Source organism: Polyodon spathula, chromosome 13 (genome assembly GCF_017654505.1).
Source record: "Polyodon spathula isolate WHYD16114869_AA chromosome 13, ASM1765450v1, whole genome shotgun sequence".
Classification (NCBI taxonomy): Eukaryota; Metazoa; Chordata; class Actinopteri; order Acipenseriformes; family Polyodontidae; genus Polyodon; species Polyodon spathula.
Window position 1 is genome coordinate 27665747 of NC_054546.1, and position 26628 is coordinate 27692374.

General features: G+C 43.0%; 1 protein-coding gene across 1 annotated transcript in view; it reads left to right on the top strand.

Moving 5' to 3' along the window:
- LOC121325493 (DBH-like monooxygenase protein 2 homolog) overlaps nt 1-25355 on the top strand; it is a 44958-nt gene extending 19603 nt beyond the window's left edge. Inside the window, exons 4-14 of the mRNA XM_041268009.1 lie at nt 8853-9011; nt 10065-10148; nt 11042-11212; nt 11798-11900; nt 12451-12617; nt 14176-14267; nt 17388-17484; nt 17852-17911; nt 18058-18188; nt 23985-24093; nt 24638-25355. Coding sequence (XP_041123943.1) covers nt 8853-9011; nt 10065-10148; nt 11042-11212; nt 11798-11900; nt 12451-12617; nt 14176-14267; nt 17388-17484; nt 17852-17911; nt 18058-18188; nt 23985-24093; nt 24638-24802 — 1338 coding nt within the window. The 3' untranslated portion in view covers nt 24803-25355. The remainder of the gene's footprint in view (nt 1-8852; nt 9012-10064; nt 10149-11041; nt 11213-11797; nt 11901-12450; nt 12618-14175; nt 14268-17387; nt 17485-17851; nt 17912-18057; nt 18189-23984; nt 24094-24637) is intronic.
- The last annotated feature ends 1273 nt before the right edge of the window (nt 25356-26628 follow it).

Below are 26628 nucleotides of genomic sequence, written 5' to 3' on the forward strand. Positions count from 1 at the left end.
AGGGATCCCAACATCAATAACAATAATAAAACAGAAGTCACAGTTGCAGTTTAAAAAAATGTCTTGTATATTGTATTGTATTGTATGTATATTGGTGTTTAGGCACGAGGATTGCACAGCACTTCACTTGCAGGTAAAATGTAATAATATGTGAGCACGAGAAATTCCACTTAATTAATTCACATGCAGCCATGGCGTAATCACCTGGAGGAGTTGAAGGAAGGAGGGGCTCCATGGTGCGCCTCCTGCATGGAGTATGGGCACCTCCGGGAAGTATGCCCCTATGAAGACCCTCTCTTTTTGAAGGCCCTCGATCGGGGTGGATAATGTAGAGGAGCGGCTTCGCCGGAAACCAGCCCACAGAAAAAAGGGAAGGAGTCTGTGTGTTCACCGCTCAAGAGAGAGGAGTCTGTGCATCCACAGCCCAAAAGGGACGAGGACTGCTGGCCTTTCCCACCTCCACCAGCAGAGGAAGAATGCTTGCTGTCTCCACCTCCACCAGCAGAAGAAAAAATCCTGCTGTCCCCATCTCCACCAGCAGAGGAAGAATGCCTGTTGTCCCCATTTCCCCCAGCAGAGGAAGAATGTCTGCTGGTTTCGCCTTCAGAAGGAGAGGTCCCACCACTGTCTCCAGAGCAAGAGGGAGAAGTTCTGCTGTTCCCTGCAAGTGAGGGAGAGCCGCACCAGTCCACTGCAAGTGAGGAAGAGACACACCAGTCCCCTCCAAGTGAAGGAGAGACGCACCAGTCCCCTACAAGTGAGGGAGTCGTACAAGTCCCTGCAAGTAAGGGTGAATGCCTGCTGTGTCCCCGTCCACCAGCAGAGGGTGAATGCCTGCTGGTATCACTTCCCCCACCATCACCATCATGAGGAGAAGAGCTGGAGCTGCCTCTGCCTCCATCACCACCAGGGATAGAGAAGCAGGAGCTCCCTCTCCCTTCACCAGAATGTCCAGGATGCTGGCATTCCTCAGCAGCCACAGCATAGTCTGCTGAGGGGAGCAGGGTGGAAAACAGCCTGGCCGCAGCAGGCATGAAGAGGGCTAGCACCACCGCAGCCACTGCCACAGTGGCCAACCACAGCACCACGACTGGTCCTGACTCCGTCACTGCCCAGGCATGCCTACCTTGCTTCGCCCAAGGATGTCAACCTCACTTTGCCTGGGGTTGCCTGTGGCTCCGCATCGCTGGTGGAGCCTCCATTCCCAGGGTACGAGGGAGAAGTGGAGCTCCCGCTGCCGCCTCTATGGCCAGGGGTTGTGTGTTCAGGGAGTGGAGAATGGGTGGGGAGAAGGAGAAAACAAAAAGAGAAGTAAATAGTTCATTTAACTCACCGTGTTTGTCTGTCTGTCCGCTGTTTGTTAGCGCCTGTCTCGTTTAGTGTTAATTTGTTTTGTTTGTCTGTTTATTTTGGCCTCAAGTGACGTGTACTGTTTTTGATCAACTTTTTATTTTCTGCTTGTTCATTTACTGAATGCTGAGCACAAGCAAGCGCTCAGATTCACTAAACTCCACGTCTCTGTCCTGTGTGTTATTGTTCCGGGTCACCTCTCAACCGTCAATGTGACACCTTTTCAACAAGATGAAGAAAATTATATCGGTCTGTCTTGATTACAAAAATAAGGTAAGTTCCCTAACTACACTAACAAAAAATGTATTCCATTCTACTAACAAACAAATTAACTTTCTGTTTTGTCCTCTTCATTTCGTTTTCTGTAACCAGATTCCCTTTCTTCCCAGGTCGGGGTGAAATAGGAAAACACTTGATTCTCGAGCAGAGAATCCTCCACGCTTTTTTCTCTTTATTATCGTCTCTCCACCTCTTTCTCTTTTGTAGCTGGCTACCACATCTGGTTTCTTTCTCCCTCTTGCTGACTCTCTGCTCATTCCCCTCTCATTTACTCATGCACTCACCACGCCCAATCCCCCACCATGTGCTCCTGTGGCAATGTGCCTTGCCCCTGTGTGTATTTCTGTGTTATATTTTGCGTGTTGTATGTTAATGTTGGTGTATAGTCATTGATACACGGGAAATAATTGGGTCTGTGTAACACGAGTGATTTAAAATGTATGTTTGTATTTAGGCATGAGGATTGCACAGCACTTCACGTGCAGGTACAATGTAACAATATGTGAGCACGGGAAATTGCACTAGATTAATTCATGTGCAGTTGTACCGATACTTCAATTGTATGATTGATTAGCAATCGAGTCTCTGTACAGCTGCATAAAAGCAGCATGTATTCACTCTTTTGGGGTTGTGTGTTCAGGGTGAAAGAACGGGAGCGAGTGGGGAGAGTAACATTAAAAGGTCATGCAATACGTCGATCCAACACGCTTGTGTTTTCTCTCTGCGCAGGATGTGAAGTGTATTGTTTTAATTTACTGAAGCGCGTTGCATCTTTAGAAGTAAGTGTAAAGTCATTTTACAAAAATGTGGACATTTATACTTGGTTACAACCCTGACTTAGATGTTGTTAGCAAAGGGGGCTGGTTGTACTAACGAGGTCAAAAAACATTTTAAAACTAATAAACAAATAATTACCATAATGAACACTGTTGTAGTGTGTTGCTTAAAACATAATAACACAATATTCATAATAAAGCTGAGTTCTTATTTTAAACAGTAACACGTTTAAAGCTTGGGACTCCCTGTCTGTAGCTTGGTGTTGTTTACATTATCTTCAGCATATTTTTAGTGATTGAAAGCTGAAATTACTTTTTTAAAAACACACTTTTCTTATACCAATACAGTATTGGTGAGTGATAATAAGTTAGTTTGAAAATCAAGCTTTAATCACTGATAATAGGTGCACAAGCGATGATTCCATGAGTGCTGTGAGGCTCAAGCACCAATAAGGTTCTACACAGTGCAAATAAATCACCTGTTCTGTCAAATTATAGTTTGGATGCTTCACAAGCAGAACTGTTATTACAGTGTTTAAAAATATAAAATCCATTTATACAAAGTCTCCCAGTTTTCTTGAAAAAATCTGCGCTTCCCTTGTTTTTCTTTTGTATTTGTTTTGCTCTCATTAGTATCTATAATATATACATCAATCATATATATCAATCATAATTAATAAAGTGCCACGTCAATCACATTGAATATAAAAGAAAAATAAGCTTTTTTTTTTTAAATGCAATTTTCAAGTCTGCAAAACATAAAAGTGCCTAATTGCGGTTTGAAACTGGAAAATGATGCACAGGCATTATGGAAAATACTGCAAAGTCACTGCATCTGTATTCGTCACCTTTTTTTTCTAACTCTTTTGTCCAAAATCCATTGCCGAACATATATTTGTGAAAAATAACACCGTGCTCAGTTCTTCTCAGTACTGTAAAGGAGTGGGCCAGAAACGTCTGCTGAAGGAACTACAACGCTGCGCTCCCCTGCTCCATATACAAATGGCTCACTCCGCTCACACTCTGGGTGTTCCTGCATGTGTGACTGACAGCTGAGACCTCAGTCACAACTGTGGCACGAGCAGGGGGGTGTGGCCACTGAACAGCATGTTCTTTATGTGTGTGTGTGTGTGTGTGTGTGTGTGTGTGTGTGTGTGTGTGTGTGTGTGTGTGTGTGTCTCTGTCTCTTCTTGTCGTGGATGAACTGGAAAATGGGTGCAGCAAATGATACACTCATTGAAGTCAAACCATGGCCAAGAAAGGCAAAGGACATGGATACGGCCTTTTATGAAGAGATCGAATGTTTTCAAATGCCTTACATTGGCGTGAGTTCATAACACCTCTATCACAAGGAGAATTACGTATTTTTTCAGCATTAAAATGTGTTATTGTACTACCCTTTAGCACTGACATGTATATGTACCTTTTTAACCATTTATAACATTGTTGTTTTGTAAGTATGTAAATATCAATATATCTATACCTACCAATATAGACATATTGTTTTCACCACTCATGGATGTACATTTGCAACTAAAAGAATACAATGCTGAGTGAAGAGCCCGACTGTGTGTGTGTGTGTGCCCGACTGTGTGTGTGTCCTTCCCAGCGACAGCGAGTGGAAGCGACAGCGAGTGGGAGAAGTACAGGCGTGGAAAAGTACAGAGCAGTTTCGAAGCAGAAAGGAGAAATTGCATCTTGAATTGCTTTAATCAGAAAACAGAGGACATTGGGGAAACACAGCAGCAGCTCAAAGTCAAACAGCCGCGTGTGTTTTTCTGATAACAAACAAGCTGAAACTCAGAGCAGCTGATTCAAATTCAGCGCCGTTTTGAGACACGGGCGAGGGGAGGAGCCAACAGCACAGCAGAACAACGCAGTTAAACGAGGCAGTCTTCCCAGCGACAGCGAGTGGGAGAAGTACAGGCGTGGAAAAGTACAGAGCAGTTTCGAAGCAGTTTGAAAGCAGGTTGACGGCTGCAGAAGAAACTAAACTTCAAAAAAAAAAACCTCAACATGGTCTTCAAGCCAGTAATCTGTGACACCTGCTTGATGTGGGAAATCCGAGAAAACCCAGCGGAGCTAAACCAAGTGTGCGTAAAGTGCCGCGCGATCCAGGATTTGCATAAACTAGTAAGTATGCTAGAAATGGAGCTGGAAGAAGTGAGACAGCAACAGGATCTTGAGGAACTGGCACACCCACAATTCATGGAAGTCTGCATCACCCCTAACAGACTGAAAGCCACCAGGGAGATAGAAGGTCAGAACAGCTGGGTTCAGGTAGGCAGAAGCAGGGAAAAAAAGAAACTTCGTCAAACACCACCACCAGAAATCAAAACAACCAACAGATTTGAGTCACTTCAGAATTGTGATGAGCAGAACCAACAACAAGAGAATGAAAGGAACAACATCCAGGACCCTATTGACAGTGGTGACCAGACAGCAAAAAGAAGGGAGGTCATGATTGTTGGGGACTCCATATTGAGAAACACAGCAAGTTCAATTCGCAGTTTGGACCCCCTTACTACAACAGTGTGCTGCCTTCCGGGAGCCTCGGTCAAGCACATCACTGAGAACGTGGACAGGCTCCTAGAACGAACAGGAGACGACCCGGTAGTAGTCGTCCACATCGGTACAAACAACATTGGAAGAGACAGACCAAAATCCCTGCAAAACAAATTCAGAGAGCTAGGAAGGAAATTAAAAGAGAAAACCAAAACTGTGGTATTTTCTGGTATACTACCGGCACCTTGCAAAGGACCATATGGACAGCTGGAAATAATTAATCAAAACGAATGGCTGAAGACGTGGTGCACACGGGAAGGCTTCACCTATCTTGATCATTGGACCACATTCTACAACGAGGACTATCTGTATAGACGGGATGGACTGCATTTAAATAACAAGGGAACCAGTCTACTCGGAGAAAAGATCCTCGAGCAGGTTCGGAAGCATTTAAACTAGAAAGGAAGGGGGGAGAAATCAACAAAAAAACAGAAGGGAGACCGCATCAAAACAAGAACAACAACTCAGGTAAGACAACCATTAAATGTATTTATCTAAATGCTAGAAGTATCAGAAACAAAATTCTAGAACTTGAAGCTACTGCACTAACAGGTAACTATGATGTGATAGGTGTTACAGAAACGTGGTTATCTGAGAGTGATGGGGACGAATATAATATTTGTGGGTATACACTGTATAGGAAAGACAGGCAGGACAGAAGAGGAGGAGGGGTAGCGCTATACATAAGAAACAGTCTTGAAGCCCAGGTGTTAAACCTGGACAAAGAAAATAAAACCGAATCAATATGGGTCAGAATAACAGACAAAAATTCAAAAGGCATAATAATAGGAGCATGCTATAGACCGCCAGATTCAGACGGTGAGCATAATAATCTGTTATACAATGACATTAGAAATGTGTGTAGCAAAGGAGAAGCCATACTAATGGGGGATTTCAACGTCCCCCAAATAAAATGGGAAAACCCGGTGGGTAGCGCGAAGGATGAAATAGAAATGGTGGAAATGACAAATGACTGCTTCCTAACACAATTTGTGAAGGCACCCACTAGAGGGGAGGCATGCCTTGATTTAGTCTTTTCAAATAACGAAGATAGAATAACTAAAACAGAGGTCAGAGAACCACTGGCAAACTCAGACCACAACATGGTCTCATTTGAAGTGTTTTTTAAATCCCCAAAAGTAAAGACTAAAGTTAAGGTTTACAATTTTAGAAAAGCAAACTATGAAGGCATGAAACAGAGACTAACAGAAGTAGATTGGAGTAAAATAGAGAAAACACCCACAGAAGAAGGATGGTTGTTCTTCAAAAATTACATCATTTGATTACATCAAAACAATTACATCCCTAAAGTAGACAAATCTAAATGTAAAACTAAATTACCAAAATGGTTTAATAGATCAATTAAAAAAAATATTCAGCGAAAAAAGGCACTTTACAGAGCATTAAAAAAGGACCAAAAAGAAAGTACGCAGAAAGAGTACACGGAACTGCAAACGCAAGTCAAAAAGGAAGTTAGAAAGGCCAAGAGAGAAATAGAAATGAAACATTGCTAAGGGAGCTAAAACCAATTCCAAAATGTTTTTCCAATATTACAACAGCAAGAGAACATTCAAAGAGGAGATTAAATGTTTAAGAGATACAAATGGCAAAATCGTAAAGGAAGAAAAAAAAATAGCAAATATGTTAAATGATTACTTTTCACAAGTTTTTACAAAGGAAGATACTGACAACATGCCCCACATGTCATCCAGTTCCTATCCAGTTTTAAATAACTTTAGCATAACTGAGGCAGAAGTGTTAAAGGGACTAGGAGCTCTTAAAATAAACAAATCCCCTGGGCCGGATGAGATCCTCCCAGTAGTACTCAAAGAAATGAAAGAAGTAATTTACAAACCGCTAACCAAGATCATGCAGCAGTCTCTTGACACAGGGGTGGTACCGACAGACTGGAAAATTGCAAACGTAATACCGATCCACAAAAAGGGAAACAAAACTGAACCAGGTAACTACAGACCAGTAAGCCTGACTTCTATTATATGCAAACTTATGGAAACTATAATAAGATCCAAAATGGAAAATTACCTATATGGTAACAGGGTACTGGGAGACAGTCAACATGGTTTTAGGAAAGGGAGATCGTGCCTAACTAACTTGCTTGATTTTTTTGAGGATGCAACATCGATAATGGATAATTGCAAAGCATATGACATGGTTTATTTAGATTTCCAGAAAGCTTTTGACAAAGTCCCGCACAAAAGATTAATTCTCAAACTGAACGCAGTTGGGAATCAAGGAAACACATGTACATGGATTAGGGAGTGGTTAACATGTAGAAAACAGAAAGTACTGATTAGAGGAAAAACCTCAGAATGGAGTGTGGTAACCAGCGGTGTACCACAGGGATCAGTATTAGGTCCTCTGCTATTCCTAATCTACATTAATGATTTAGATTCTGGTATAGTAAGCAAACTTGTTAAATTTGCAGACGACACAAAAGTAGGAGGAGTGGCAAACACTGTTGCAGCAGCAAAGGTCATTCAAAATGATCTAGACAAGATTCAGAACTGGGCAGACACATGGCAAATGACATTTAATAGAGAAAAGTGTAAGGTACTGCACGCAGGAAATAAAAATGTACATTATAAATATCATATGGGAGATATTGAAATTGGAGAAGGAATCTATGAAAAAGACCTAGGAGTTTTTGTTGACTCAGAAATGTCTTCATCTAGGCAATGTGGGGAAGCTATAAAAAAGGCTAACAAGATGCTCGGATACATTGTGAAAAGTGTTGAATTTAAATCAAGGGAAGTAATGTTAAAACTGTACAATGCACTTGTAAGACCTCATCTTGAATATTGTGTGCAGTTCTGGTCACCTCGCTATAAAAAAGATATTGCTGCTCTAGAAAGAGTGCAAAGAAGAGCGACCAGAATTATTCCGGGCTTAAAAGGCATGTCATATGCAGACAGGCTAAAAGAATTGAATCTGTTCAGTCTTGAACAAAGAAGACTACGTGGCGACCTAATTCAAGCATTCAAAATTCTAAAAGGTATTGACAGTGTCGACCCAAGGGACTTTTTCAGCCTGAAAAAAGAAACAAGGACCAGGGGTCACAAATGGAGATTAGACAAAGGGGCATTCAGAACAGAAAATAGGAGGCACTTTTTTACACAGAGAATTGTGAGGGTCTGGAATCAACTCCCCAGTAATGTTGTTGAAGCTGACACCCTGGGATCCTTCAAGAAGCTGCTTGATGAGATTTTGGGATCAATAAGCTACTAACAACCAAACGCGCAAGATGGGCCGAATGGCCTCCTCTCGTTTGTAAACTTTCTTATGTTCTTATGTTCTTAATGTTTACACTTTCAATACTGTCCAAAAGTCCCTTCTACCATTATTTTATTTTCAAATCTTTTCTTATTTCTCTTACATTACTCTACTTATTACTCTCATCTTGTTTGTCTATTTACCGTATACATTCTGGAATGGCTTTCCCTCATGTTATTCATTATTTGATGAAGTAAAAAAATAAGTGATATCTATAACAAAAACATTGTCAATGTAAAAAAAAAAGTTAGAAAAATGCAACAGCAGTTTAAAAGGTGACATCAAACACAAAAGCCCAAGTTAGGAGAAGCAATTTGGGCAACCTTGCCAAGCATCAAGCAAATAGGCACAATTGGAAAGGTATTGGGGCCCAACATTCACAACTCTAACTTGGCTCCTTTTTTTCCTAACTTGGGCTTTTGTGTTTGATATCACCACTTTAAATGGCTGTTTTTAAACTTTTTACACTGACAATGTTTTTGTTATATTGTATAAGAGACATAATCTGTACACAGGATAAGATGTGTTGGAATTTTAGCAAATACTTCACTGATTGGTTGCTTTCTGAAATGTTACATATAATTTTTTCAGACAAGTGCAATAAAGCTGATTTACGCATATGGAGCGGATGACAACATTGTCTACCATAACAACGCCAGAGGAACGAAGAGCGTGAACCTGCTGAAGAGCACTCAGAGATCCACGCCCTCCCAGGACACCGTGGGGCAGCTTGAGATGACAGTCAAATCAGTAATGACTGGAGAGAGACCTTGTTCTGTATAACAAACTCAGAAGAGATACGGTCAATCAGACAAACATTTCAACACTTCAGTGCCTTCATTATGTCGTTGCGTGATCCGCTTGGCAAACACTAGAATAAACAGATACTTCCTGTTACAATAACACTGACGAGGGCACTACAGCCTCAATAATTGTCTGCTTGACTCAGTTTCTTCTAGTTTCAATGACATTGATGAAGACACTAGCCAAAACATTGGGCTCCTACTTGACTTTGTAGTAGAATTTGTGACTAATGTTTGAAGTTAGGGATGAACTGTTTCTCCCTCTCTCTCAACCTATTTCATTCCCTCTCTTCTCTCTAACTTTCCTTCCTTCTCCCTCTTCACCTTTCTCCTCACTCTCTCTACCTCCCCCTCACTATGTTCTTATCCCCCTCTCTCATCCCCTCTCTCTCCCTCACCCTCTCCTCATTCCCTCTCCCTCACCCCTCTGCCTCTCTCTACCCCATCCCCGTCCTTTTTCCTCCTCTTTCACCCCCTTACCTCTCTCTCACCAGCCTATTTCCTCCTCTCTCTCTCACCCTCCCTCTTTCCCTCCCTCACCATGTCCTCAATCACTCTCTTTCACCCATCTGCCTCTATCTACCCATCTCTCACCTTGTACAAATTCCCCCTCCCTCTCACCCTATGCCTCTCTCTAACTCGCCCTCCCTCTTGCCTCTCCCTCTCTCCTCTCTCTCCCTCTCTCATCCCTCTGCCTCTATCTACCTACCCCTCCCTCTCTCCCTCACCCTGACCTCCCCTCCCTCTCCCTATCCCTGTCCTCAATTCCCCCCTCTCTCACCCTGACCTCCCCCTCTCCATCTCCTATCCCTGTGGAAGGGAGGTCCCCCCTCCAGGGAGGGAGTCCCTCAAAGGTGTAAGGGGAGGGATTCCCCCTCCCTTTCACCACTCTGAGACTCTAGACCCAGATCTCTCTACCCCCCCCCCCCCCCCATAATGTCCCTTTTCCTCTTTGTTTTGAATGGATGCTCACCAGGTAATTCATTTTATTTTCTCCCAGTTCGCAGTTCCAGAGAGAGATACTTACTACCACTGCAGAATTATTAAATCGCCCGATCTCCCTGGGAAGCGGCATGTTTATCGGGTAAGAGATGTGACTCATCCCCAGGGACTGACTTGTCCTCAGTGTGTACGGGGTGAAGGAGTCCTCCCTTTCCAGTTACTCTGTAAGAGATCCAGCTCACCCCTTGGGACTGACCACTCCTGAGTGTGGACTGGATGAAGGAGTTACTCTTTCAGGACTCCCCAGGCAGTGTCTCCTCCAGTAGAGGCACAGAGTGCAATCTGGAGCTCTCTGGTTTGAATTCCGCTGGCACAGAGCTGTCAGTCTTGCCCGGGGGCTGGCAGGGATTGTGTCATACCAGACTGCACTAGGGATAAACTTGACTTAGAAGTTCAGGTCCAGCACCAGGACTTCCTCTTATAGACGTTCCCCACAGTAAAAGCAAAGCAAAGTGTAATATAGCATGGTGGTAAAGCACAGGGCACAGGTGAGCACTGTAAAGTTCGGAGAGGTATAGTAGTATATTAAAAACATACTGTAGGTTTAACCCTACAGAACCTTTCAGCGCCGTCAGATGAGCTTGATGAAAGAGGTTAAGTAGCCAACAAAATCAGCCCCCCTCCTTTCCCCAACCGATGGCCGACAGCTTGTCTTTGGAAACCTGTCTCTGACGGGCGTGATGGTTTTTTTAACACCTATGCCCAAATTCGCTCTATATGAGGAAACAGCATTTTGAAAACCAGGATCTTCCACCCGAGTTCAAAGGGTACACTGAGCTTCAAAGTAACCAGATCTTATCCTGTTTCTCCAGACAAACAGGGCCTTGTGAGATTACAAGGGGAAAGATAAGGATGTATTCTTTCTTACTATAACAATAGAATTGTAAAATGGTTCATACAATATTATGTGGTATGTTATTAGTTAATACATTGATTGATTGAGGGATTGATTATTTTCTTTTTATTTCTTCTCAGATTGAGCCCAAGATCCAGTCTGGGAATGTGGACCTGGTTCATCACATACTGGTGTACGCCTGTCCTGCGACAGTGAGTGTGGAGCTTGAGGGGGAGTGCTACTCAGGTGAAAGCATGTATATGTTCTCCAGCTGTCAGCAGGTGGTGATAGGCTGGGCAGTAGGAGGACAAGTGAGTATTCATCTCATCTGTCACACTAGATTCATTCTCCCTGTGCAGCAAGGATTAGGACCCCACATCCTGACACCCCCACACTGTAGATTGCAGCTTGTCCACTTGTCATTAAACTTGGTATTAACAATATTTAGCTTCAGTTATTGAGAGTAGTAGATTCTGGGCTATATAAAGGTATCTGACTGCTTAAATGTACCAGTCACACATTTTTGCATATATCTGGAGAATCACTTATCAAATAGTGATTAAACATTGCATTGCTAATTCTTATTCTGTAACAGGGATACAAATAAGACTCCCACTGCATAGCTGTTTGAGCCACTCCTGGTTTTACTATGAGTTTGATGGACTTGTGCTTGTTATTGATACACTGCCTCTAATCAAGCATGTATTAAATGTGGAATGGATTAAACTACTATGCAATAGGAGTCTTATTTCCATCCCTCTATAGTATTCTGTACATACTGTTGATATAAGTCAAGCGCATTGAGTTTTTCATCACACTGATCACTATGATTTTGAATTCACAGCCTGTGGCAATGGGGGATTGTTGTTATGACTGGTTTCTCTGTGTTATTGCAGGACGTTTGGATGCCTCCAAATGCAGGGATTTCGATTGGGACAAGTGATGATCCCGTCTTCTACAGACTGGAAATGCATTACAGCAACAGCAAACTGAGCAAGGGTGAGCATTCATAGTGACACAGGGGACCCTGCTAAACACATCCCATAGTAAAAACACAGAATGCAGTGTGATAAAACACAGTGAAAGCACAGCATGCAGTGTGATAAAGCACAGGCAAGCAAAGAGATATGGTAAATCATATAAAATAAATAAATGAATAAATAAATAAACTATGCTAAACTCAACTTTATACAAGTTTTCCCTTTTAAATGCTCAACAGAGTGTAATAAAGCAGGGAAAGCAAGGTAGAGCACAGTTACACATTGTAAAGCCCAGAGAAATATGGTATTTTTTTGGTACATATTTTCAGAATTTTTTTTCTTTACTAATTGGTTTTTTTTTGTATTATTATTATTATTATTATTATTATTATTATTATTATTATTATACATTTTTCTTTATATATTTTCAGAAATAAAAACAATCTTTATTTAATTGTATTATTATTCTGTGTATTTTTTTATTTTTCTTGTTTATTAATTTTTCTTGAAATATTTTTGAATTCTATTTGAATGGTTCTGTGTTCATGTTCCTGTATTCATTCTTCCAGGTCTGGTAGACAGCTCAGGGCTGGTTTTTCACTACACCTCAGAGCTACGTGCTAACGATGTGGGGATGTTGGAGACAGGTCTGATCGTTGATCCCTCGTATGTGATCCCCCCAAATGCCAAGGTTTTCAAAACCTACGGGCTGTGCAATACGTCCACCTTCTCTCAGGTGAGCCCTGCTGCCTTCCTCCTTCTTAATGGGTAAACAAATAATCACACTTACAGAGTTTGCCCTTACCTTTTAATGTTTACCATCCTCTGAGTTTAGAAGGAAATCTACACTCGTATATACAGGGATGGAATTGAGACTCCTATTGTATAGCAGTTGCACCCATTCCAGGTTTTACTACAAGTTTGGTTAACCACAGTGTATAGGTAACAAGCTCAGGTGTCTTAATAAATTATTGCTATGCAATAGGAGTCTTGTTTACATCTTAGCTGGGTGTGTGTATTTATGTGCCTCTCTGTGTGGGTGTGTGGCTGCTTCTCTGTCTTTGTGTCTCAGTGTGTGTTTTTTTGTGTGTTGCTGTGTCTCTATCTCAGTGTCATTGTGTGTGTCTCAGTGTGTGTGTGTGTGTGTGTGTGTTGCTGTGTCTGTCTCAGTGTCATTATGTATGCGTGTGTGTCTCAGTGTGTGTTTGTGTGTGTTGCTGTGTCTCTGTCTCAGTGTCATTATGTGTGTGTGTGTGTGTCTCAGTGTGTGTGTGAGTGTGTGGCTGCTTTTCTGTCTTTGTGTCATTATGTATGTGTCTGTGTGTATGTGTATCAGTGTGTGTTTGTGTGCTGTTGTGTCTCTGTCTCGGTGTCATTATGTATGTGTTTGTGTGAGTTGCTGTGTCTCTGTCTCGGTGTCATTATGTGTGTGTGTGTGTCTCAGTGTGTGTATCTCAGTGTGTGTCTCGGGCTCCTTTGTATCCGTGGTTTTAGAGCTTTTAATCTCATCTCACTGAAAGTGGACTGGACACTGTCTGTCTCACTGGTCCTTACTACGGTGTCAGACGGCTAAGCCGTTTCCCTAATAATGAAAAAAACATGCTGTAATTGTTTAAGTGTACAGGTAAATACAGTGTCCATGACAGATGGAATGATGCACAGTAAATACTGGCCTTCAGAACAGAGATGGTCACTATTTTATTGTATTTTATAACTCACACACAGTTGGCTTCGGCAATGTATAATCACTATTCCACTTCACCTTACAACCCTCAATGAAGCACACAGACAAGCTTCATCTTATAAGGTGTCAGTTATGTTAACAGCCCTTTAAAAGACAACAAGGTTCTATCAACATATGATCAGACCCTTTAGAACCTTAACCACTCTTATCAGTTACACATGCAGAGCTACCAAACAGTGGCCTCTAGTGGGAAAAACAGGAGATTATATAAACACAGGAAATAAAGCTCTCTGTTCTCTGGTTCACAATGATTTTTAATCACTTTGTCACACAGTGTATGTGTGTCTCAGCATGTGTGTTGCTGTCTCAGTGTCTGTTGCTGTGTCTCTGTGTATGTGTGTCTTATTGTGTGTGTTGTTGTGTCTCTGTGTGTGTGTTGCTGTATTTCCACTTTAGTGTGTGTGTGTGTGGCTATGTCTCTATCTCAGTGCATGTGTATTGCTGTGCCTGTCTCAGTGTCAGTGTGTGTGTGTTGATGCGTCTCAGAATCTGTGTATGTGTGTTGCTGTTGCTTTGTCTCTATCTCAGTGTCTCTGGTTTGTCTGTGCAGTTATTCTCTGGAGACCCTCCTGTATTGAACGTGTTTGCTTCTTTACTGCACACTCACCTGGCTGGGAGAGGGTTGCGAGTCGGACACTACAGGTGAGGAAACACCTGACCATACCTCTCTTTATCAATCCCAATCAATCTCTCTCTCTCTTGCTATATATATATATATATATATATATATATATATATATACAGCTCTGGAAAAAATTAAGAGACCATTGCAAAATTATCAGTTTCTCTGGTTTTACTATTTATAGGTATGTGTTTGGGTAAAATGAACATTTTTGTTTTATTCTATAAACTACTGACAACATTTTTCCCAAATTCCAAATGAAAATATTGTCATTTAGAGCATTTATTTGCAGAAAATGACAACTGGTCAAAATAACAAAAAAGATGCAGTGTTGTCAGACCTTGAATAATGCAAAGAAAATAGGTTCAGATTCATTTTTAAGCAACACAATACTAATGTTTTAACTTAGGAAGAGTTCAGAAATCAATATTTGGTGGAATAACCCTGATTTTCAAGCACAACTTTCATGCGTCTTGGCATGCTCTCCACCAGTCTTTCACATTGATGTTGGGTGAATTTATGCCCCTCCTGGCGCAAAAATTCAAGCAGCTCGGCTTTGTTTGATGGCTTGTGACCATCCATCTTCCTCTTGATCACATTCCAGAGGTTTTCAATGGGGTTCAGGTCTGGAGATTGGGCTGACCATGACAGGGTATTGATCTGGTGGTCCTCCATCCACACCTTGATTGACCTGGCTGTGTGGCATGGAGCATTGTCCTGCTGGAAAAACCAAACCTCAGAGTTGGGGAACATTGTCAGAGCAGAAGGAAGCAAGTTTTCTTCCAGGACAACCTTGTACTCCGGGGGATAGTCAGTGCCTTGGAAATGTTCATAAATCCTACTCCTGATTGGTGCTTTTGAAGAACCTTCAAAAGGATTTGCTTTAAATGTTCCTTCATCTTCATGATGTAGTTTTAGTTAGGAAATGTACTAACCAACTGTGGGACCTCCCAGAGACAGGTGTATTTAACCTGAAATCATGTGAAACACCTTAATTCTACACAGGTGGACTCCATTCTACTAATTATGTAACTTCTAAAGACAATTGGTTGCACCAGAGCTTATTTAGGTGTGTCATAGCAAAGAGGGTGAATACTTATGCAATCAGTTATTTTCTATTTTCTATTTTCTATTTGTAATTAATTTAGAACAATTTGTAGATTTTTCACTTTGACATTATGGAATTTTTTGTGTTGATCAGTGGTGAAAACTCCTAATTAAATCCATTTTGATTCCATGTTGTAACACAATAAAATGTGGAATATTCCAAGGGTGGTGAATACTTTTGAGAGCCACTGTATGTATATATATATACACACACACACACACACACACACACACACACACACACACACACACACACACACACACACACACACACACACACACACACACACACACACAGTGCCTTGCAAAAGTATTCAGACCCCTGACCGATTCTCTCATATTACTGAATTACAAATGGTACATTGAAATTTCGTTCTGTTCGATATTTTATTTTAAAACACTTAAACTCAAAATGAATTATTGTAAGGTGACATTCGTTTTATGTTGGGAAATATTTTTAAGAAAAATAAAAAAAACTGAAATATCTTGCTTGCATAAGTATTCAACCCACACACATTAATATTTGGTAGAGCCATCTTTCGCTGCAATAACAGCTTTAAGTCTTTTGGGGTAAGTATGTACCAGCTTTGCACAGTGTCAGAGTGATTTTGGCCCTTCTTCTTGGCAGATTTGCTCCAGGTTGTTCAGGTTGGTTGGACGACACTCGTTGACCGCAATTTTCAAATAATGCCGCATTTTCTCAATGGGATTGAGATCAGGACTTTGACTGGGTCACTGTAGGACATTCACCTTTTTGTTCTTGAGCCACTCCAATGTTGCTTTGGCTTTGTGCTTGGGATCATTGTCCTGCTGAAAGGTGAATTTCATCCCAAACTTCAGTTTTTTAGCAAACTGAAGCAGATTCTCTTGCAGTATTTTCCTGTATTTTGCTCCATCCATTCTTCCTTCAATTGTAACAAGATGCCCAGTCCCTGCTGATGAGAAGCATCCCCACAGCGTGAGGCTGCCACCACCATACTTCACTGTAGGGATGGTGTGTCTTGAGGCATTGGCATTGTTAGGTTTGTGCCATACATAGCGCTTTGAGTTTTGGCCAAAAAGCTCTATCTTGGTCTCATTTGACCACAAAACGTTTTCCCACATCGCAGCTGGGTCACGCTCATGCTTTCTGGCAAACTCCAGACGTGCTTTCAGATGGTACTTTTTGAGTAATGGCTTCTTTCTTGCCACCCTCCCATACAGGCCAGTGTTATGCAGAGCTCTTGATATGGCTGACTGGTGCACCATTACTCCACTCCCAGCCACTGAACTCTGTAGTGCCTTCAAAGTGATTGATGGCCTCTCTGTGGCTTCTCTCACAAGTCTCTTTCTTGTTTTAGCGCTGAGTTTTGAGGGATGGCCTTTTCTTGGCAGTGCCTGGGTGGTGTGATGCAGCTTCTATTTCCTGATTATTGATCCAACTGTGCTCACTGGGATATCCAAACACTTGGATATTATTTTGTACCCTTTCCCTAATCTATGCATTTGTATTACTGTATCTCTAACTTCTGTAGAATGCTCTTTGATCTTCATTTTTCTTCAGATTCAAAGCCTTACCAATGATCCTTCAACAGTGGGGTTTTTATCCAGAAAATGTGACAGCAATTTTAATGGTTCACAGGTTCAGTTTCTTTCATCGGTGCAAAGTGGGAGCTTCCACAGCACAGGGGTTGAATACCTATGCAAGCAAGATATTTCAGTTTTTTATTTTTCTTAAAAATATTTCCCAATATAAAACCAATGTCACCTTACAATAATTGATTTTGAGTTTAAGTGTTTTAAAATAAAATATCGAACAGAACGAAATTTCAATGTACCATTTGTAATTCAGTAATATGAAAGAATTGATCAGGGGTCTGAATACTTTTGCAAGCCACCGTGTGTGTGTGTGTGTGTGTGTGTGTCTATATATATATATATATATTATTAATTGTTCTTATTTAAGAATATCTTATTAAATGTAGTGCAGGGTTGTATCTTAGCTTTTATCGGACAGCACCCTCTTCCCTGCATCATGCTATTGATTTCAACAGAAATGGAGAGCAGATCGGCTTCTTGGGGAAAAATGAAAATTATGACTTCAACCTGCAAGAGACTGAGTTCCTGGGGAGCCTGGCCCAGGTGAAAGCGGTGAGTGACTGGAGAGGACACGGCCCCACAGAACAAGACTCACAATCACTCACTCCAGCTATTATTTTAAGAATTTTTAAATGTGTACTTTTGTATTGTGCTACCCTTCTAAAAATCTCCCATTTTAAAAGCATAGCAACGTGTGAAACACAGTGAAAACATGATAAATCACGGAGGGGTATGGTAAACTAACCCTTATAACATTTCCCATGGTAAAAGCATAGTAAAGTGTAATAAAGCAAAGTGAAAGCATGGCAAAGCATAGGCAGGCATTGTAAAGACCAGAGAAGTGTGCTAAAGCATATACAAAAATGAAAATACCATTCGTAATGTGAATGATTCTAATGTTCTCGCATATTTGTTACAGGGTGATGAAATATTGGTGGAATGTACTTACAATACAGAAAGTCGCCAGACAGTCACACAGGTAAGAACAAGACTACTGTATGTCTCCTATACAAGACTACTCTCTGTCTCCTCACTAATATAAGCTAATAGCAGTGAATCTGTCCAGTCGATTCCCTTTGTCTCTCATGGTGAGTGTGAGTTTCAGGTAGTGTGTGTTGTTCGTAGGGTGGTCTGGGCACTACGAATGAGATGTGTCTGGCGTTCCTGTTGTATTATCCTCGGACAGAGCTGGCAAGTTGCTGGAGTCTTCCCGAGCCCAGAGCTATGAGCACTTCACTGGGAGTGAAAGGCACAAGGTGAGCCTTAAAAAAAATAAATCAGTCAAACTCCATGCAAACATTAATTTTACATAAAACAATATTAGGAAATGAACCCTTAGAAAAGTTTCCCAAAGTAAAAGTATTGCTGTGTGTAATAAAGCATAGTGAATGCATGGTGAAGTAGAGGTAAGCATTGTAAAGAATAGCAAGTTATGGTAAAGCATATTAATAGACATTGCAAACCAGAGTAAACTATGGTAAACACCATGGGAAAAGCATGGGGAAAATGATAGGTTGCGGATGCAACCCTGGTTCCCTTCAAGTATGGCATATCGCCCCCAGGCAGTAGGATTTGGCTGAGCTTATGTTAAAGCTGCCAATAGGCTAGTGCGTGCACTGACGTCTAAGCCTACCCACTCGTCAGCTTAGAATACCCAGTGCACGTAGCATCACGTTCTCCTTTGCTTCAGGCCGTGAAGGCGTCTGAAGACCTAGCGACTTGATGGTTATTTTCTCTTTCAGGGAACCAGGGTTGCATCCGCAACCTATTATTCCCTTTCAATTCGAAATTAACCATCAAGTATGGAAACAGTGTACCCAAGTCCTTGCGATGGAGAAAGCGTGGCAGCAGAACAGTCTTGCATCACAACGCAACTGCCTAGGCGTCCATCTGCGCATGTGCTGAGCAGCGCCTCAGCGTCTGTGCTAGAAATGACACCTGTCCGAAGGTAGAATTGTCACCACCAAGAATACTAATCGTTCTACATGTCCATATCGTGCGATATGAGAGAGTCTAACACAGATGCTTCAAAAGGTGGAGCAGAGGAACCCAGCACATTCAACCTGTAGAACCTCGTAAATGTATGTGGTGTAGCCCAACTGGCCTCAGCGCAAATCTCAGACATGGGTACTCCCTAGTGGAATGTGCCTTCAACTGCCCTGGTGACAGAAGGTGTGCAGATTCATATGCTAACTTAATAGCATCCACTATCAAATGGGAAAGACATTGCTTTGATAACGCCTGCCCCAAGGTCTTGGAACCATGACACACAAACAACTGCTGTGTCTGCCTCACGCATCATGTACGATCAATATAACACCATAATACCCTCACTGGGCAGAGCGCATGTAACCATTCTTCCTCTAGGGAAAAGGGGAGGATGGAATGCCATTAACTCCACAGACTGGTTCACATGGGTGGGAGATATAACCTTCTGCCGGATTAGGACGCACGGAGACCCTAGACCCATCTCCTGCGAAACGAGTACAAGAGAGATGCACTGATTACACTGATTCATGTAACTCATTCACCCATTTAGCTGAAACCACAGCTAGTAAAAACATGGTTTTATAGACAGAAGCTTCAACTCCACATTGTGGAGAGGTTCAAATGGGGTCTTGGTAAGAGCTTCTAGCCACCACATCAAGGCTCCACGACGGTAAGCTTGTTCGTTTTGGAGGTCTCAAGTGCCTTGCACTCTCAAGATGCCAAAAAATGGCATCCTGTTGACAACCCGTCAAAACGTACATGGCAAGCCGATATGGAGGCTAAATATACCTTCAATGTAGAGTGAAATTTCCTTTCATCTAAAAGCTTCTGAAGGAACTGTAGTATTACTGCCATCGGGCACGATATTGGGTCATACACTCGTGGGCCAGTGCAGCGGTTCCTAGGGGGCTGTCGAGGTCCTTTATGGAGAACCACAGCGGGCAGTGCGTGGATGCTCGCAACACAAAGAGATCCACCTGTGCTCTGCCGAACCATTCCCAAATGCGTGCTACCACTTGAGGGTGAAGGAGATCCACTGCGTGATTGGCTCGGCCTGGCAAATAGACTGCCCGTATGGAGGTTAGTCGAGGTTGTGCCCACAGCAATAACCATGCTGCCATCTGGTGAAGCTCTTTAGACTACAACCTGCTCTGGCTGGTGATATTCGCCACAACTATGGTGTTGTTCGACCGCACTAAGACGTGCTTTCCTCAAAGCACCGGCAAGAAATGCCGTAGGGCGAGGTCCACCGCTCTGAGCTCCAGATCATTGATGTGAGCTGATCAAGGTCCTGCCCACACTCCACAGGTCCCTTTCCCATTCCAGACCACTCCCCAACCTTTGTTGGAGGCGTTGAAACTCGATCTGTGGGCTAGGCACGAAACGACTCTTGTCTGAGTTCACCTGCAGACCCAGTCGTTGGATGTGGTCTGTGACCCACACTGTGTGCTCTACCAACTGCTCCCTTGACTGCGCACAGACGAGCCAGTCGTCCAGATAGTTCAGCAGTCAGATGCCCTGCACCCGCAAAGGGGCCATAATGGCATCCATACACCTTGAAAAGGTTCAAGGAGCGAGTGACAGGCCGAATGGAAGGACTTGAAACTTGTATGCCTTACCCTGAAAGGTGAAACGCAAGTACTTCCTGTGACCGGGACAGATGGGGACATGAACGTATGCATCCCTCAAGTCCACGGCGCTTTCCATACTCAAGGCTGAAGACTGGTTGAAGTCTTTCACTGTGGACACCATCACTCCCAGAAAGGGAGGCATAGTTGCAGGAATTGGAGCTGTGGAGGGGTGTAGGGGTGGGTTGGAGGCTGCCTGGATGTCTCAGGGCTTTTTGGTTTATGGTCGTTCCTGAGAGGTCTGTGCGGGGCCAAGAGGACGTGGTCTACCGCCTCCTCTAGAACGCCAACCTCCCGGCTGCGGTCTGGTGAAAACAGGCTGACTGTGCATTGCAGTATTGACAGGTGAGGGCTTTCTACCTCTTGGGCGAGCCGGCTGGTGTGGTGGTGTCCTACGCCACTGCTGCTGTTGTTTTGGGCGTTTTGGCTGAATGCAGCCAATGAGGCCACATTTGCACCATCTCTTTAGAAGTCTCCCAGGCCTGTGCAGATCATTAGAGTAGGTCTTCCACCACTGGGCCAAACATGTGCCCCAGTTTAATAGGAACCTCTAACAGGGGAACCTTATCAGGCTCCTGAACTCTCATTTACGATAGCCAGAGCTGCCTTCTAGCCACCACGAACAAGACTATGCTCCGTTCCTGTACCCTAGCATTGAAATGGACCAGTTTCACCAATAATTGGGCAACTAACCCCAACTCTGTTGAAGGAATGCCGAGGGTCGTTCTGGGAGGTCCTAATAATCGTCACCTGATACACTGTTAACAGGCTAGCAACATTAAATAACCGGACTGCCTCTGCCACCAAATATCCTTTCTTGAGGTGCACCTCCGTAGTCCTGAATTGACTGTTAGGGCATGCAGGATCCTTTGTCAATCGTCAGCCTCGATAGTGTCTAGGTCTTCACCAGAACGGCAAAAGCAACGTCTACTGGTGGAAAAGACACCAACCTAACTGCGTCCGCCCCTTTCATTGCCTAAATAGTGGAAGCTTTTCGCAATGTGGCGGGAGAAGAGGCCGGAGCACCCCAAGTGGACTGCACCTCTTTGATAAAATCCGGGAATGCTGGAAGCATCCTGGTATGATGTACCTGTGCAGACAGTGATTCAAAAAGGGACCGTCTAGGTTCTTGCACGATTGGCCACTCAACTACTGAACACAAAGGGTCACCTGTCTCCAACACCTCCAACACAGGCTCCTGCTCAGAGTGCCTCAAGACCAGCTCTGTGTTGACTCATAGAGGAGGGGTTCCATGTCTGATGCGTCCCTAGATATCGCATCCAGATCTCAAGACGCCAAGGGTGGGTCTTGCTGTTGTACAGATGGAGTCGACAGTCTGTGGAGGAACCGCAGGCAAGCGACTCAACTGGTTCATCCCTGGGTCGAGGTGCGATATTTGGCACCAAGGACATGAGCAGAGACTGCTGGCCCATCATGACATCCATGAATTTGGACATCTTGGACGTGAGCTCTGACACGCCCGACCTGTCCCTATGGCGCCTGTCCCCATGAGGAGATCGAGATCAATCCCTTTGATAAGGTGACCAGGAGTGGGATCTAGGGCGATCCTCTTCCCTACAGGGTAAATGATGGCGGGGGCTTTTTCTGCTAGAGGGAGAATAACCCCGTGGCTGCATAGACGAGCTGGAGAAACATTTCCGAGCACGTCTGGTGTCTGGAGATCTTTGGCTAGCATTTAACTTGGAAGACGGGCTCTGTGACAGCTGCAGTCTGAGTGGAGGTGTTCACGACCCCGAAGGTGGGGCGGACTTGGAGTGAGATGCCTGAGACGAGGGAGAATGAACCCCAACTGCAGCATTCGCCCTGTGGCGGATAGTGCGCAGTTGAAATTTAGCGTACAGTTAACAGTATGTTTTGTCTGCCAAGGCAGACGCAGCATGCTCTAGCCCCAGGCTAGCCACACAGTCCTCATGTGAGTCTGATGCTGACAACTTAGAGTTGCAAGTCAGGCATCTATGGAAGCCGGACATTATGTATGATGAGTGTGAAGCACTGAGTACGTTCAAGCACCAATGTACCTGTACTGAGCATCAAGACGCGTGGACCTGACACTGAGTTTCAAAGCGGTGAGCATGTGCACTGAACGTAGAAGCACTCTGCCGAGAACAGAGTGCCAAGCTTCAAACGTGTGCACCGAGCACCAAGGCGCGTACAACAAACGTCGTGCGCTGAAGCGGCGAGCGCGTGCACCAAGCCTCGAAGTGCCGTGTCGCGGGCCGATGCGCGTGCAGAGTGTCGAATGCCGAGCATGTGCACCAAGGTGCTTGCACCGAACGTTGAGTGCCGAATCGCTGCGCGTGTGCACCGAGCGTCGAAGTGCCGCATAGAGCACATAGCTGGATGTGATGTGCTCAGGAATGTAAACACTCCAAGATGGTGCAGGTGCTAAAAAGTACAACAGGCAAGTCTGAAGGGTGCTGGTACTATACTTACCTACAGTGCTCTGAAAACACAGGCCAAAAGGTCTAAGGTGCTACAGACCTGTCTGTATGGTAATGCAATAATACAGTAATATATACACATACAACAAATATGTTTGTGGTAGTTTTCTTCTTTTTATTTATTTTTAATGCAGTGGTACTATAGCCAATGCATAACGCATAGCTAAGCTAATAGCGACCACGCGGCGAGTTAGTATAAGCCGTGGGTGATATTACTGTGCTGGCTGACAAGCAAGCTCCAACCCTGGGCTGCTGAAAAACTCAAGACTGAGGCTGCAATTGCGTGGCCTAGTAGGCAGAACGTGCAGCATACCCGTACTGAGATCTATTCTACTATACGGAGAGAACAGATCAAAAAACACGACAATAACCAATATATCAGCAATATTAATAAAATATTAATATGCAAAAAAGATGGGCGGCCAAAGGCCAACATGGATAGAAACGCTTAGTAAGAGCAAGTGTGAAAAGTATAAAACATAATTGTTTAAATCGCTCACCAAGCTAACACTGAATCAACTCGGGGAAGGGGCAGTAGCCAGCTTCCCAAGCTTAAAGCTAAAATGAATACAACAGTGTAATACAAGAATGTAAGTGATAGAGAGAAAAATACTTACGTACTTATACCTACCTGGCTGAAAGCAAAGGAGAACGTGATGCTGCGTGCACTGGGTATTCTAAGCTGACGAGGTGGCGGGCTTAGATGTCAGTGCATGCACCAGCCTATCGGCAACTTTGACATAAGCTCAGCTAAATCCTACCACCTGGGGGCGATATCCCATCCTTGATGGTTATTTTCGAATTGAAAGGGAACTACAAAAATACTGTGCAAAAATAGAGTGGTGAAGGGAAGGATCTTTGTGTTACTGGCAGCTCTGGTTTTGTATTGACTGTTACGTTGATGAGGTGATCGTCATTAACATGCTTGTTGATTTATTGTTTGTTCATTTATTTGATTGTTGTTCTGTTTCAGTGAGCTGGTTGTGCTGATGAACTCCTTTGTCTGGAATGATACTGCTGTCGATAACTTCGAGAGTACGGTGCGCGGTCTGCCTCAGCTCACAGCAGTGTCCATGTCCAATGTGAGAACAAACACAGGAACAGAACTGGGGGGGGGGGGGGGGGGGGGGTCTCCATAGACTCTCCCCGTGCTGAAGCTCACACATCACCTGGTTAATGAACTCTGAGCGACATCAATATGTGACATCACCTAGTGACATCACCAAGTGATGCAATGCTGAGTGAATGACCTGAAGACTCTCACACAGCTTCAGAACTGTTCACAGTTCATTAACCAGATGACGACATTAACATGAGGGCTTCAACAGACAGCACCCCATATGGGCAGTGCTTAGGTTTTATTGTTGCACCCATGGCCTGTTCTGTGCCTGGGCCTGTATTCAGCACTCTACATCTGCTAAATTAACCCCACATTGTGTGGCTCTGCACCCTGAGCCACTCTACATAGATAAACATTGCAAAGCCCAAAAAGACATAGCAAGCCATGGTAAATGCATAGTATAACCATGGGAATAGCAGAGGGAAAAACTGCACAGGTACCATTTTAAAATGTTATAAGGGCTGTATGAATATCAATGTCTCATGATTTTCCTTTTTGTTTTCCAGGGTACATATATAGTTGACCTCGGTTTCATCCAGGAGTTCAAATCCAGCCCGGTGACTGCCTGCCCTATCCGTCCCCTCAGCGGTGGGGGAAGGAGCTGTGCATCGGTCACTGCAGGGCTGGGGCTCTGCATTGCTCTGCTCACTAGTCTCACCAGGGCCATTTGAACTGGGAGGCGACACTGTGGGGGATCGAGAGACACCTCTCCCCTGCCCAGCGCTGCCTTTCTCAAGGGCATGCTGACATGAGTGCCTCTTGAGACTATTAATCATTTCCACCCTTAGCTTCCCACAGTCAAAGCACAGCAGTGTAAGAAAGCACAGTGAAAGCATGGTGAAGTATAAATAGCATTGTAAAGAATAGTGAGATATGGTAAAGCATATGAATAAACATGGCAAACCAGAGTAACCAATGGTTAATGTATAATCACAGGAAATGAGGGAAGACTGCAAAAACACTGCAAAATACTGTGGCAAAACTATTATACAGGCATGGTAGTGAGGCTCAAACTGCATCACTTAAGCTGATGGGTCAAAAGTTAAGATATTACTATTATCATAATTAGTATGTTTATTATTATTTTAGTGACACAAGGCTTCAGTGATACATCTTTTTTCAAATCTAATATTAATAAAAAATATTTAAGTCTCTAATTTTTTGGGGTTCTCTGTCACTCACTAAGCTCCATGTTTTACATCTCAGCTCAATAAAATTTTTGGATTTTTTACCCTCATCTGCTCTGACATCTCTTTTCATGTTTTGCATTGTGCTGTTTCTTCTCATGTTTGTTGGGGGGGGGTTATAGTGGATTATCCCGGGGCAGGGCTAGTAAAAAGGGAGAACGGGTTGAACACAACAGAGAGCCTGGTGTGTCTGAATGGTTGTGTGTTAGAGTCTGCTATTGGTTTGACTCATTAGGCATCTAAAATGGCTAAGGAAGCATGTTGTTATTGAAAGTGAATCAAAATGCTCCTCTTATGTAATTATTGTTTTGTTTGACTACTCCACATTGGGAATTTCGCCCAAAGAAGTAGTGATTTGTTAAAATACGTTTCTAATAAGTACGGCCAGGTTCCCCAAATTGCAGACCCCTTTCATAAATGAAGGTAAGCTGACACATGAGTAGTTTCAAAATATTTCAATTATTATAAAAACAAAACACTTTAGAATTTAAAAAGGCAAAATATTGCAAATTAAGCAAAGAAGTTACAAGTGTTGTACAAGAATTCACCACTAGGAGGCTACCAGAACCCACACCAGCAAATTCAAGAAGATATAAAATAATAGTATAATATATTTTCTTTACTTGCTGCTTACGTTATTGTCTTAGTCTTAAAACAGGTTACCTCAGGAGCGCTTTAACTCACCCTACACTTGCTGCTACACCAGTGGCTTAGCTAGGAATGGAAATTTGGGTGGGCCCCAACTTCGGGTGGACGGGCAAACACCAAAGATCCGATGTCACCGAAAATAGTTTACATTACAAACATGATTTAAACCAATTAACTTTGCATACATCAAATATCTCCCCTGGGTTTGAGCAAAGCAAAGTAGCCAAGACTGAAAATACAGTGGCTCTTAAAAGTATTCACCGCCCTTGAATTTTTCACATTTTGTTGTGTTACAACATGGAATCAAAATGGATTTAATTAGGAGTTTTTGCCACTGATCAACCCCAAAAAAGTCCATAATGTCAAAGTGAAAAATAAAATCTACAAGTTGTTCTAAATTAATTACAAATATAAAACAGAAAATAATTGATTGCATAAGTATTCACCCCCTTTGCTATGACACACCTAAATAAGCTCTGGTGCTACCAATTGTCTTTAGAAGTCACATAATTAGTTGAACGGAGTCCACCTGTGTGCAATTAAGGTGTTTCACATGATTTCAGATTAAATACACCTGTCTCTGGGAGGTCCCACCTTTGGTTAGTACATTTCCTAACAAAAACTACATCATGAAGACGAAGGAACATTCAAAGCAAGAATAT